Here is a 15328-nt window from a genome sequence, read left to right as displayed (position 1 = left end):
CTCTGCCCAGTTTCCAATTACCATTCATCCAATCCACCTACTCCTGTTTCTTTATGTATGGTTCAGACCCATTGCTGATGTCATAGTTCATGTTCTCATTCTCGGAGGCCAATGGTGAGAGAGGTTTTTTAGGGTTTTGTAGAGTTCCTGTTTTCCTGATTATTTTCTGTCTATAGAGTGCCCTGTTCCTATCTTGAATCAGTGGAGAGAGTGAGTTTATTGTGTGTCATAGTTCCTGATATCCTGCCCTTTTCCGCCTCTCAACCACCCTCCGGCTGGATCATGGAAAATCATCCTCCATCAGCTTATTATGGTCACTTACCTGTGTTTTTCTCAACCAGAGTTTCCAATGATGAACGGTGCGCAGCCGCTGCAGATCCGCAGCTCCACCTATGTTTATCTTAAATAAAGGCCTTTGAATTATCCCACTGTCCGTCTCGCCTGAAGACTGGGTCCTCTCTCCTGCTTTATTAGTTTCTTTAATGATCTATAATGAGATTACCTAAGTATTATCCTTAAGAGCTTACTCTCCAAAAAAGATTTTGATGCATCCTCTTTTTTTAATCAGGCCTGTATGAAATGGAGATCATCAACAAAGCTTCTACAGAGTCAAGCTATTGGTGAATTTTAGCCAATTGGCTCTGGGTTTGTTGAGGAAAGGATGTGTCGGAAAGTTAAAGAACGGTAGCTCTTGAGGACTGAACCTACTAAAATATGACGTGGTTTGTGGCTATGATGCAACAAAATGTAAAAAAAGAAAATGTGGAAAATACTTTGTAAGGCGCTGCATATCTGTAATGCTGAAGATTGTGTCAGTTAATATATTTTCTTCTCTTACAGAAAGAGAAATATGTGCGGTTTCTCACTCTCAGCTCAAAAACTTTCCAAAGTTCAACCACTGTTACCTTCTCCCCTTCCTTTTGAGTGGGAGGGTGAGCTTTTAATGAATCATCTCTCTGTTCCCATCATGTTCAGAGATGCACCTTCCCTTCTTCAAGCAGTGTGAGTGATGGAAGTGACAGAGAAGACACCTGCCCTAAACCATAGCTGATAGAGGGCAAGAGAAAGAACGAAGGAAGTGGAGGGAAGTAGGTGCCATGCCTGATAGCAGAAACACACAAGGAGGCAACAAAGTTGCAGAGACTATCACTTATACTGACAGGCCAGGAGGTGCCGTGCTATTAGCAGGCCGAAGGGCAGGCCTGGAGCACGGCCCGTCCCACCTAGGATGGATGGGCCTCTCTCTTGGGACTAAATTAATACTGGGAGTCGAGTGAATTGCTTTTGGAACAATGTCCTCCTAAGGAGCTAATCAGACAGGAGTTATCTAGGAGCGCCTGAAGGCTGGCTGGTGCGGCTGCAACTCTGTGGCTGCCTGGCAGACGGCAGGTGCAAGACACAAATTTGCAGCAGCTCGCTCACTAGCAGGGCACAGTGTGGCGGTGTTCATTAGACGATGACAAAGTTTCCAAAGAGGAGAACTTCCACCATAAAAAAAGAAAGTGAAGTAAAGCTTGAGCAAAGAGATAGAGAGAGACGGAGAGTTTCTCAGATATTGTCCTTGAATAGAAAGGTAGGCAATTAAATGTTCAGTTATGTGTGATGCAGTGAGATGAAAAAAGGATTTTGGATCTTACAGATTTATATTCAGATTATAAATCCAATAAAAAAAAGTATGTGCCAACATTTCTGACAAGTAACATAAGTGGTAAAGCATGGTAGTGGTAGTATGGTGGTAAGGGGCCTCTTTTCCTTCTTCCTGATCTGGATGAATTGTAGTTAATGAGAAATTCTGCTGTCAAAACCTCCAAAAGGAGAAAGCATAGCCTTCAGTTTATCAACTTAAGCTGAGGTTTGCCTGAAGCTGAGGACAGGGCTATAACTACCATAGAGGGCACTGAGGTCTTGCCCTCTGTATTTTATCAATTTATTTATTGCTTAAATTGTGATATAAACTCAAATATTTACAGTGAAACTGACTGTAGGATGATCTTGGTCTCCCACTAAATTGTGGGGTGTTTTGTATTTGAAGAGCTAAAAGCTGTTCGACTGTTTGATCACTAAAAGTCATCTTTAACACGCAGCGGTGCAATGGTAACTGCCACACACAAGCTACTGTCACATGATTCCTTGGATGAGGAGCACGGCAAGCTACTAATGCAAGTGGAGAGAAGTTCAAGTGGTTGATGACCGAGTAAAATGCATTTTCATGGGGAAGGATTTCCGGCCACCAAGCTACTCAGAACCAAAGTTGATAGAACTGGTTGTCAGTCAATTTCCAATGGTCGTATAAATATTCGTTATGTGATTGATATGTTATCGACATCTTTGGCTGAAAAATGAAACCTTTTTTCAGCATTGATTTCTCAGTGTTGGACTTTGAACCTGTTATATATTTCTGCCAGATACCGGAGCACAGCACAACAAGACGGCATTGAGCAAATTGAGCAAGACCGGATGTCGTGCTCAGCAGTGGTTTTTCATCAACCAGGACGATGGCAAAAATATTTCATTAATGCCCCTTTTTCCCGTGATGACGACGAGACAAGGATAAATTAAATTCAGTTTAATTATATAGCGCCAATTAACAACACAAGTCATCTCAAGGCACTTTACAGTTCAACCAGATCATCCAGTCATATTGATTCAAAGTTTTCTATCTAAGGAAAACCAGTTGATTGCATTGACTCATTGACTCAAATACAATCCCTCACACTAAGCATGCTTGTAGCGACAGTGGAGAGAAAAAACTCCCTTTTAACAGGAAGAAACCTCCAGCAGAACCAGGCTCAGTGTGAGCGGCCATCTGCCGAGGCCGAGTGGGGTTCAAGGAGACAGAAGCAGAGACACAAAAAGCAACTGTAAAAGGCGGCGCCGTCCAGGAAACACACAGCCAGGCAGACGAGCTCCGAGCCAGCTCCCATGTCAGAGGATGAAGAGAGCACATCCAGCCAGTCACAATCAGAGAAAACAGGCCGATCTCCAGCATCTATAAGCAAGGGTGTTGATAGAAGCAGCACAGCTGAAATTTCTCTCCAGGTTGGTGTCACATCAAACAGGAAGAGACGAGGCAAAGCTATTATGAGAAACAGCAGAGAGAGCATAACGTTAGAGATTGAACAGATTCTGCAGAGTAGGAGAATAGAGATAGAATGAAGCAGAATGATGAAAAAGGGGTCCCTATGTCCTCCAGCAGTCTAAGCCTATAGCAGCAGAACTATAGAGATAGCTCAGGATAACCTGAGCCACTCTAACTAGAAGCTTTATCAAAAAGGAAAGTTTTAAGCCTAGTCTTAAAAGTAGACAGGGTGTCTGCCTCACAGACTAAAACTGGTAGTTGGTTCCACAGGAGAGGAGCCTGATAACTAAAAGATCTGCCTCCCATTCTACTTTTAGAAATTCTAGGAACCACTAGTAAACCTGCAGATTGAGAGCGAAGTGCTCTGTTAGGAACATAAGGAACAATCAGATCTCTGATATCAGATGGAGCTTGGCCATTTAAGGCTTTATATGTGAGAAGGAGGATTTTAAATTCTATTCTGGATTTAACAGGAAGCCAATGAAGAGAAGCCAGGATAGGAGAGATATGATCTCTCTTTTTAATTTTCATCAGAACTCTGGCTGCAGCATTTTGGATCAGCTGAAGGCTTTTAACTACAGTTTGTGGACTTCCTGATAGTAAAGAATTACAATAGTCCAGCCTTGAAGTAAAAAATGCATGGACTAGTTTCTCAGCATCACCCCTGGACAGGAGATTTGTAAGTTTTGCAATATTCCTCAGATGAAAGAAGGAAATTCTAGAAACCTCTTTGATATGGGATTTAAATGACAGGTCCTGATCAAAAACAACACCAAGATTTTTTACTTTATTATCTGAAATCAGTTTAATCCCATCCAAATGAAGTGACTGGCTAATTTTTCAAAGAGTCTGGTCCAAAGACTATAACTTCTGTTTTGTCTGCATTCAGAAGGAGAAAGTTAAGAGTCATCCAGGTTTTTATGTCTTCAAGACATGCCTGTAATCTATGTAATGGGTTAGCTTCATCTTGATCTGGACATCTAGGACAAATAAAGTATGATCCAGTTCAGTTAATGTATACTGCCTTAGAGAAGATGCTCCATGACAAGGACATTTCAAAATAGCCATTTAAACCAAATGAGTCATCATGACCAAGACTTTAAGGTTAAGATCTGTGCTGCATGCTGTTGGTGCTTGCTTGTGCGGCTGGCTAGTAGGTCCTGGGTTGTTGGTTCTCTCTGAATCCCCTGGTTTCCTTTGACTGCTTGAAAACATGTATCTAAGGTCAACTGGTCTCACCTAATTCCTAATAGGTATGAGTGGTTGGGTTTTTCTGTCTCTCTACATGTCCATTTGACAAACCAGCAAGCTACAATAAACGGTTATAGACAACTGATAGTGACAACTACAAATACAGGATGATAAACATTTCTGTGAACATTTCTTATCATTGGAGCAAAAATATTGTAGAAAGATTTGTCAGTGTTCCAGAGTTTGAGAAATTTATAAAATAGCTGAGGAGTAGAAAACAGCATCAAAACCTTATGGAAAGAAACAACCTTTAAAATGGCTGAAGACAAACCTGTTTTTGACCCCCGAGATCCTTTGTAACAAAGAGCAATGTTTCTATTTTCAGAGATAAAAGCACGTCTGCGTTTATTGAATCTCATTATCCACAACTAGAACTTTTAAGATATTGTTGGTGTTTAGATCAGAAATAAACAGTATTTTAAATATTTCTTATTGAATTAAATGAGTAAGTAACACTTTGGTTTGAAGAGCATATACCTAAACAGCACTGGGAGTCCATTATTTAGAAAAAAATATGAGTTTTTCTTTATATTAACATGATTTGTTGGAAATAAGACATTCTTGTAATGTGTTTTTTGCAACAATTGTAATTTTTTTTTATGAACAATCAGATGTGATATACATAGTTTTTATGTAATTGAACAGCATACGAATTTCAGATGCATACATATTTTCTATTTAGAAATAAGCAGCAATTATTTGAAAACAACGCATTGAGACTTAATGAACATATAGAATGATTTAGAGAGACTTCTTAACCCCCCACTGTTCTGTTTATGCTGAAAAAAAGCGAAACTAAAACCTTCTGTATGTGGATGAAACAAGAAAGCAAAGAAGAACAAATAGTCCATCTTTCGTGTATGAAAACTGGATTTTTACCAAGTAAAGTTGGTGGGATTGCATGTTGTGACCATAAAATGTCATCAGCCAGCAGCCTCAGTCCCTATCAGGCAGTCTGCTGCACAGAGCACTCTGCACTAGCCTTGGGCGCTGGCCGCACTAGCAAGCACCCCCCCCGCCTCTCCAGTCTCTCTTACTCTGTTTTTTTTTTTTTTTTTCAATGACCCACCCTTCCCTTCTACACCCACCCCCTCCGCTGTCGCCCTGAGGCACTTGGCTTCCATAGTGTCAGTGCAGGGGCCACAGTGTTGACAAAGCAGCAGGCCTTCAGAAGACACATCAAACCCTGTCCCTCCTCTGTGCTGTTAGGGAGCTCTGCTCACAACAAAAGGACAGGGACTCCAGTTCAACCCACCCCCCCTTTATGGGACACAGAAACATGGCTGTAGACAGAATAAGGGCCCTTGAGGAGGCTGTACGTACTGCGACTTCCAAACATCAGCTTCAACCGTTCAAGATTAAACCCATGTCTTTTGACCGTTGTGATGACAATGTTCTGATGGATGACTGTAAATATAAAGCGTAAGTCAAGGCTGCGGGTTGATGCCATCGTGACACATGCACTCTAATGAGGACTGTGGGTGCTCCGCAGTGCCAGGGACTCCCCCCCAAGGCACGCATAGTGGGGAGGAATGGTATGTGATGCATACCAGATGTGATTGGAGACATCACACTGTTCATGTTGTTACTGCAAAGCAAATAGTAGTAGCAACCAAAGCAACAGATCATTTTTCCTCTGTTCACACATTGAAGGCATGGTGCCGGGTCCTCTGGAACCCAGAAGCAGAATAACACATTTTTCAAGATAAAATAAAATAAATAAAACAATTCAGAAAGGATTACAGATTGAAAAAAATATGGGCAGTGATGAAAACAGCAGCAGATGAGGCTGAGCAAACTGGCCTCATCGTCAGGAGGATGAAGACACTGTCTAAGTTCCTCAGATGTTGTCAGTATTGGCATTGCATTCATGTTATCCATTCAAAGCAACGGTTTATGGTCTTAATGCTAAATTGATGATAAACATTCTGTTTCCTGACAACATGAAAGTATTCATCAAAGTTCATCAAAGATTGACCACTGATTCTGTGATTAGTGATTTAGACAACTTAATGGCAGCAAAACGGATTATTTAACCAAAATTAAAGACAGGCTTCCTGTCTATTCAGCAGAGGGTTTTTATTGGAAATTACCATGGTCCAAAGCAAATTTCAGATATCAAGTGATTTGAGTTCTGTGTTGTTTTTTTGTTTTTTGTTTTAGCTTTAGCTACCTTTTTAATAAATTACTGGTAAATGCCTCTGAATGGAGCTACACAGTGGAACAGTTTGTAGCACTGTCGCTTTGCGGCAAGACAGTCCTGGGTTTGATTTCCGACCCAGGGTCTTTCTGCATGGGGTTTGCATGTTCTCCATCCATAGTCCAAAAACATGACTGTTTGGTTGAGTTGTGTCCCTAAATTTTCCTTAGATTTGCGTCTATTTGTTGCCCTGCGACAGACTGGTGACCCCTCCAGGACGAACACCACCTTTCGCACATAGACTGCCGGAAAAAGCCACCGGCTCCACCAAGACCCGGACGGAATAAGCAGGAGAAGATGGAACAATGGATCTTTCTAAATGACTCTCAAAGTAACAACTGGTGTGAGAGAAATATGATAAAACTTACAATGTTGCTTTTTCCCAACTGTTACATCATAATCACAAACTATTTTTATTTATTTATTTTTTTTTGCTGGTTACACTGACCTAAAATATTGCATATATTCTCCTGAGACCCAGAAATGAATGTTTGTACACATTAGTTTTCTCTACAATCCCCATATGCTTTACAGGTGACTCTAATAAGCCTTGATATTCCTTAAAGAGGACTATGATAGCTTTCCAATTATGTTCATTATGTGGGGGATGGGAATGTCAAGTAGCCTTTTTTTCCCTTTTAAAATGGTCACCATCTAGGATGAGAATATTTAATGGAACAACAAAAGGTTTTTCTTTGATTGTTTTCTGCTAGGGTCCAGGTCTCAACTTATTTCTATTAATGGGTAAAACAACACATTTTAATGTCCACTACAGTGCACATCAATTCTTGTTTGTTTCATGCTAGTTTAGCTCTATGTGGGTTGATTCTCTATAGAATTATGAATAGAGATTAAGATATGATCCTGTCAGTAGAGAGTGGATTGCTCTACTTTGACCTGTATTTCACCATGATCAGTTTTCTGATCATAAGCCTCCTCGGTGAGGAGGCCTAGCTGCTACAAGAACAATTCAGAAGAATCAGATTTCTAGAGAGGGCCACTTCCGCTGTTGACAAAGTCTTATGCAAGAAAGGTGGAAAAATCCACTTGGTTCATTTCTGAAATGGCACCCACACGTTGGATGAACTATAAACCAATTACAGTGTTAATTATGGTTTATAAGATTGGGCCCCAGGATACCTGATCAAAATGGTTTAAAAAAATACAAAAGCAGCAGGGCTGAAGGTCACCTGCAATGGTTTTAGATTAAAATACATTGGGGGTGGACAGAAAGCTGCACCTCAATCAGTCCCACTGCCTCAACAGTCATGTATGGTGGCGGTAGTATCATGACTTTTTTTTTTATGGAGGCTTTTCTGACTAAATCTGAGCCTTTTTCTTTAGAAGTTTCAGCCTGTTCATACTGTATGAAAAAAGGGTTCATAATCCTGCCATACTTCTTCCAGTGCATAATTTCCTCAAAATAAAATCCCCTAAAATTACTTGGATAATAAGATAACAACATGCTTAAAAGTTCGATGACCATGATTACTTACATATTCCTTTTTAAATTAAACTCTCAAATTTTTCTTCGCATGTAGTCCTATTCATGAAGGATGCAGGCTTTCGTGTTGAGTTCCATGTCGCTGTTGATTAACGTTTACTCTGCACCACAATGAATCCTTTGCAGGCACCAAAAGGGATACCCTCACAGCCTGAGCGTCATCCCTGTTCAACCTGTTAAAGTAGAATTGAGTCATAACACCAACTCTCAGAAGTATACACATAGTAAACAGTCTCTTTGGGCTGCCGCTTTTTCGGAAACTTAATTGCTGGCCTTAAGCACTTGAGGGAATTCTGCGTTGTTCTTGTTAGGTGTTTGTGTGCAACACGATGCATGTTCTATTATTAAACTGACACCCTATTACCCCTCCTCCCCCATTCATCCTCCATCTCTTCCCCCTGTCTCCTTCTCCATCTCTCTCTCTCTGAAATAATGAACAATAAGTGTCACTGCTGCACCTCAGACACACACCAACATCAAGCAGAATGTCAAATGGCTCCAAGAACGGCACGATTGACAGCAACCGGGATCCACAAGGCATGCAGATGACTTAAAGCGAGTTCTGAATGTTCTTTTCAAACTTTCTCCACCCGCCAGAGGGGAAAGTAAAAGTGTTGATCGGATATGATACGCTTGAAAGAGATTCTTGCAAAATGCTCAAATTTAAAGGGCTGGCTCTGCCTTAACGTACCCACAGTATATGAGGTACTTAGTTTGGATGGCTTTCAAGATAGCTACCAGATGTCCTAAATGTTTATCCCCATAGAGCTTCATTCAAAAAATAAATAAGTGAAGGGTCTAGACTTTAAGAATCAAATGGGATGCTTTGAAGACATTTATCTAAATATATCTAATTCTTTCAAATATTCACTACTGACAGCATCTAACACATTGACCTAAGAGGGATTCTCATCATCAGTTCTTCATTTTGTTTTTTTGTCATTTAAAAAATTTTTTTAACCCCATAAAAACTGTCATCACATTTTGAATGAAACTGGAACTTGCCTTGTGTATTACTTACATCCTCCACCAGGGGGCAATATACAAGTACATGATTTGAAACAAACAGCAGGATTTGGAGGAAAGGCATTTTTATCAACAAACTCAATCTGAGTGAAGAGTGGAGATGAGACACACCAACCGTAAGGAGAACTTTGTAAAAAAAAAATGCATGCATGTTGGTTCAAAACATATCAATAAACAGTGTTATAAATCATGATTATCTTAAAAGGTGCCAGTAAATGTTTCTCTGTTCTTTCATGTACATATGAAGAAACCAGAGGGATCCCAGATCCTTTTTCAGTTTTCAAAACTCCTTTTTTGTGTTCTATCTAAACTGAGAAAATAAAAACTGTTTTCATGGGATTATCTCATAATCTTGTGGTGACTAAGTTTTTTCAGTTGTCAGTAGCAATGAGAATTCATATAAAAATACTCCCTACTATGAGGGCGGGCAGCTTTATAGCTTTCCTTTGCTGAAAGAACAACGCTGGAAGCAGAGACAGACATGGTGTTGTCCTCTGCACCACTTTAAGCAGCCAGCACCACTAATAGCACCTGCTTTTGGACCTAGAGGCAAAGTTATTAGTGGCATAGGGTCATGCATTAATTCATCCACCTCATTAGCATATGAAGTCTGAAAGAGACTTTGATATTTTGACGGATTTATGCAGCATCTTGCTGCAGCTTAAACATCTTGATTCATAATTATGGGGAAATCAATATAAGCCCTTTTATGCATGAATTGTGGCGACCTGATTCTAAGTTATTAACTTTTTTTAAAACGTGGTTTTATAACATTTTATTAAATGCTCAAACATGAAAAAAAAAAACATCTGCTCTCAGATTTTTAACATGTAGGTGACAAATAAATTATTAACATATATTTAGATAAAACTAAAAAAAAGTGGCTTAGAGTTAACATTCACTGCTGCTGAAATAATTTTGATGGCCATATTTACGATAATGAGTTTAGGATAAACATAACCTGTGATGATTGACATCCACCTTAAAGGACAGAAGATTTAAAAAAAAAAAGAAAATCTGTTTTATACATTTTAAGTTTCTTGAAGTTACCCATGTATGTAGACCTGCAACAGTCTGATACTAAAAAGACCAACTAGCAAAGATTTCTATGGGTTATTCTTGGCTGAGTGCTTGAAGTATCTTTTTTTCTATATTTGTCTGACATCACACACTTATTTCCAATATGGTAGCTAACATACAACCAGGAATTCTTTTGAAAATGCTGGGCTGCTTTTTTACAAAATTTTAAGGATTTTTTTTACAACAGGGTTTGATAGAGTAACCATCAAAATAGTTGTCGTTTTGTGGCAGAATAGTCAAAAACTTTTCAATAAAACCTTGAGTCGTTGACCTTATAACTGTCAATGTAAATACCATAATCCATCAGTGATAGTTATCAGTTGATTAAGTTTGTGTCCTTTTCTTTCCTTACATTCAAATCAATGACTTAAACCTTTAAAACATGAGTTCCTAAAGTGGGGGTCTAGAGATGGTTATTTCATAATGGTGATGTGCTTCATTCTATCTCTGTTCTCCCACTCTGCAGAATCTATTAGTTCAATCTCTAACGTTCTGCTCTCTCTGCTTTTTCTCACAGTAGCTTCATCTGGTCTGTTCCTGTTTGGCTGTGACTCCATCCTGCAGAGAAATATCAGCTGTGCTGCTGCCATCAACACCTTTGTTTATAGATGTTGGAGCTCAGCCTGTTTTCCAGTGTAGTCCTGTTTCTCTGACTGTGACTCACTGGATGTGCTCTCTTCATCCTCTGACATGGGAGCTGGCTCGGAGCTCGTTTGCCTGGCTGTGTGTTTCCTGGATGAGGCCGCTTTTTATATCTGCTTTTTGTATTTCTGCTTCTGTCTCCTTGAACCCCAGTCGGCCTCGTCCGATGGCAGCTCACACTCAGCCTGGTTCTGCTGGAGGTTTCTTCCTGTCAAAAGGGAGTTTTTCCTCTCCGTTGTCGCTACAAGCATGCTTGAGGGATTGCATTTGAGTCAATGAATGGATGCATTTAACTGGTTTTCCTTAAAGAGAAAACTTTGAATCAATTGGACTGTATGATCTTGTGAACTGTAAAGTGCCTTGAGATGGGATGTGTTGGTGTCAGGATTTGGTGGTGGTTTGGTGACCCAAATGCAGAGGCAGGGAGGCAGAGGTGATTTTCTTGTGGGTTTAATGAAAGGTAAACTGAACACAGAGTCAGGAAAACCAAAAATCCAAACATGAAATCAAAGTCCAAACAAACCATATATACATAAGTAATTCTATGTGATTTTAGTCGGTCCCAACTGTTTTTGCTTTGTTATTTTTGGGGTCACTGGCCGAAATACTTGGAGCTCCCATCAGTTGATGAGGTTCCCAGTCGGTATTAATTAGAAGCCTTTCCTGTTTCACTTTGACTAGACCTTGAAAGTGAGCATCATGTCGCAGTAAAGAAAATTAAAAATGACCCTTCTCCTCTATGATAGTGGTTTAAAACCTGCAGCTTTCTTCATAACATGCAGATGACATAGAAGATTCAAGAGACATTGATTTTTATCTTGTTTGCTTGTTTTTTTATGTGCTTTATGAGGGGGTTGGCTTGTTTTTGAGTCGTTCTCAACTGTAGTGACCTCTATAAATAAAAGTATTATTAATAACAGGTTTACAAGGGCAAACATTTGAACTGGTGTGATTGTACTGGGTCAAACCTTTCCAGTGACAATAGGAAGATGGTTATATCTGCATCCTAGAGACCAGGCATCAATAAAAGGTCAAATAAAACCTTCAGATCTTTGTTCATTAAAGGTGTAGGAAGCCTTCCTTCCCCTCTGGTCATGGTCAGGGGGGCATATATTTTGGATTTTTAATTTGAAATCACAGAGCTGTGTGCAAATACTCAAGCTGACCTACTTCTACCTCTCAGACACGGATAAAATCCATAAATTAAGGAAATTAACTGATGGGGCCCAGGGCCACTTTGTAAGCTATTTAAATCTTTAAATTTACAACATCCCTGCATACTTCATATAATTGAACTTACTCCAGGCATGTTTCCTTTAATGAGAAAAAAAATCTGTTTTCCCCTCCAGTTTTTTACCTCTGGAAACAACAAATCTGAGCCAGAGGGGGTGAAGAGGGAGAGCTCCAAGGCACACCGAGGTCCCTCTAATTATATGAAATGTTAGCCTGCCTGCAGCAAAGATGAACGCTCACACTCCTTTCACTGCTGCTGTCATATATCACCAGCAAGATCACCTATTTGTATCATTTAATTGCTATTTTATGCAAAAAACAAAAAACAGGCTATAATGCAGGGGTGAAGGTGGAGGATGGGGCTTAGAGGCACCCATACATTTACTGGCAACCCTACAGCCCCTCTGGCCGCACAACGTTATACCCAATGTGCTGAATAAATTCAATAAGTAGAAGGCTTTTTTATCTATTTTAAGTGCATAAATCCTCATTTTTACAACTTTTGCTTTCTATTCAGGCTTGAAACTCATAATAAGTTATTTGGCTATCCATGCCCAAAATATTGAATCATGTAAGAAAACAAACAGGATTTCTGTACTGGGGAGTAGGATGCGAGTGTTTAATTAATGAAAAAAACAGGGAGGAGTTTGTTTTGATGGGTGTTTTCCAAGCAGAAAACTATTGCTGACAAAACTTGTTTTGTAAAACTGACTACATTTCAAAATAGGAACATTAGTCAACCATGGCGGTGGTGGTGTGATGGTCTGGTGCTGCTTTGCTGCTTCGGGACTTGGACCCTTTACCTTGTTGGATGGAATCAAGAACTCTGCTGTGGACAGGAAAACAGATCCATGAACCATCGAGGAGGTCACACACACACAGACACACAAACACACACACACACACACACACACAAAAACAACAACAAACAAAACAAAAGAAAGACATCAGTCAGCTCTGGGAAATATTATTGATTGCATCAACTCCACATTCTGCAAATGATAACAGTGGAAAGAATGATTTCTGTTAGTCAGGACCAGTTTTCCAGCTGAACCTTGTTCAGACAGATGTTATTCAAGTAGGAGTAGCACTGCTTTAATATGTATTACTATAGTAAGAGTAGAATTAAGTAATACAATAAATTACTCAAGCAAAGGGGGAAAAAATACCTATGCAAATACTAATTGGTGGCTCAAAACATCACAATTTATTTTTAAACTTATATAATCTGACAAATATTTTCTAATTCTGTTATGCCAGAATATACAATAATGTTAAAAGTAAATGACAAATAAATGATATGGTTAAGAAATAAATTTGTGCAGATAAAACACTTTTCAAAATATTTTTTGGGAGATGAATTTTTAGAGAAATCCTAACAGTAAGAAAATGCAAGAAAATTAATGTTTTTTGGGGGGGGTTTTTTGTACCTCAGATGACTCATGGTGGGCAGAAAACTGGACCAAGTTAGAATTGCGACACTCTCATAAGAATAGTGGGAAGACCAAACGCTCTTTAAAGCTTCTTGTTGACCAATAACAAGTTTCTACGCTGGTTGGCGCCAAATATCAAGAAACCAATGAGCAGCACCTCTGGAATGAAGCTGGTACAGGGTAATTACTGGGCTCAATGCTGCATCAATTATTCAGTTATTTACCCTCAGCTAAACAAACACACAAATAAATACATAACCCTCTGCTAAGGTGTGAGTACCTGCTTCCTCCCCCTTTGTTTCTTGTTTCAGCGCTCCAGAGTTGCTCTGGGTCACTGTGTGCTGGAGAACAAAAAAAAAAAAATAAAAAATACTAATAATCATCATGCAGTGTCTTCTTTTCCCCTAAAAAATACAAAAAAGTCTGGAGGTTGCCTGCCTAGTTTTTCACTTGAGAGAGAGGGGAGGGGGGGCGTGCAGATATCTCCATCTAAGCCCTGCGCTATAATTGAAATGGCGCATTTGGCTGCAGGCAGGCTGTGAGGGCGCTTTCTGCAGCAGCATGCATGCATGTCCGTAGACGTCATTTGATTTTAATGGCCTGCAGGAAATTTGGCGTTACAACTCCAGACATTAAGACAGGAGAGGGAGAGAGAGAGTGAAAGGGGGATAGGAGGAACACTGAAAGATATCGGTTCAAGGATAACTCTGCGTTTTTCACATATTTCCTTTTTGTAACCTTAGACATCATCAACAAGTTATGAGTTAAGGAATATGGCGGCTCGCTTGGTTTTAAACTTTCCATCCAGGCTGGAGATTGAGAAGCCTTCCTGTTAGCTGGACTGCCTGAGGACTTATTTCATCAGACCAAATGACAATGATTAAAATCTGCTCCATCTAAATTTGAATCACTCACTTCCCTGTTTGGATTTCTACCGTTTTTTTCTAAACCACAACTTCATGCCGCTCCACTTTTTCCATCCAAAAAAAGAGAGAGAAGTTTTTCTATCTGTGAACTCATAATTTGAGGTATAGAGGGGTATCACTTTCTCTTCCTTGAGAAAATTGCTCAGGCGAGAGAGTGGAGTTGAGCTAATTGTAGCCTAATCCCCGGCCCAGAGGCGCTCGGGCAGCCCGGAGCGAGAATCATCTTTTTTAGCTCTGCTCTGTTATTTAGAGAAGGATTATTGGCTTTCTTTCCTCTCATAACAAACCACAGGGGCAGTTTTCATTTAGGCAAAGAGAAAAAAAAAAGACAGACAAGAGGCAGGAGGGAAAAACGGGAGCGGGATTCCAACAAGAGCGCACATTTTTACGCGTTTCCGAATCAGAGCAGTTAAGGGGGGAAGGAGATCATCCTCATCTATGTTCAAGGTAAGAAAGCTTCCTGCTCGACGGGGACAGGTCGAGACAGCAAATAGAGCCTTTAAAGCCACAGAGACTCCCCCCCTCTGAGCGCAGTCGACCCCGGTCACATCTAAACCTCTCTGATAGGAGAAAAAAAAGACAGTTGTGCGGAATTTGTGTTTAAAAAAAGATTGAGGACAGCTCAGCTTTCGGTGCGGGGAGCTGCTGGATGCGTGTTTAGTTTTTTGGACAAAATATTTCAGCAAGGGAGGGGGGGTTAAAGCGGACAGCAGCTGGGACTGACACCGGCACGGATTCATCCGGACTCCTTACGATGTTTGAAACGGTAGGGTGAGCATTATATTTATGGATCCAATGTTTGCTTTTTTTTAAACCAGAGCGCGAGCTTTGCGTCTGCACTGAGCTGTATGGAGGCAGCTGGAGCCGAAAGCGACATTTTATGTCTTTTTTCTTGCTTTGTATCTTGCTGTTATTTCAAAACAGAGATTTGACAAGTCTGTAGCCTATATCACA

The 15328-nt window shown here is 40.1% G+C and overlaps 1 protein-coding gene across 2 annotated transcripts in view; it reads left to right on the top strand.

Moving 5' to 3' along the window:
- The first annotated feature begins 13995 nt into the window (after positions 1-13995).
- LOC119781950 (BTB/POZ domain-containing protein kctd15) overlaps positions 13996-15328 on the top strand; it is a 41378-nt gene continuing 40045 nt past the window's right edge. Inside the window, exon 1 of one of the 2 annotated variants that reach the window (XM_038282607.1) lies at positions 13996-14821. In XM_038282607.1, coding sequence (XP_038138535.1) covers positions 14813-14821 — 9 coding nt within the window. In that variant the 5' untranslated portion in view covers positions 13996-14812. The other variant, XM_038282606.1, reaches the window with a different exon arrangement.

Source organism: Cyprinodon tularosa, unplaced genomic scaffold (genome assembly GCF_016077235.1).
Source record: "Cyprinodon tularosa strain WSP-4 unplaced genomic scaffold, ASM1607723v1 ctg186, whole genome shotgun sequence".
Classification (NCBI taxonomy): domain Eukaryota; kingdom Metazoa; phylum Chordata; class Actinopteri; order Cyprinodontiformes; family Cyprinodontidae; genus Cyprinodon; species Cyprinodon tularosa.
This window is presented reverse-complemented; position numbering and strand designations above follow the sequence as displayed.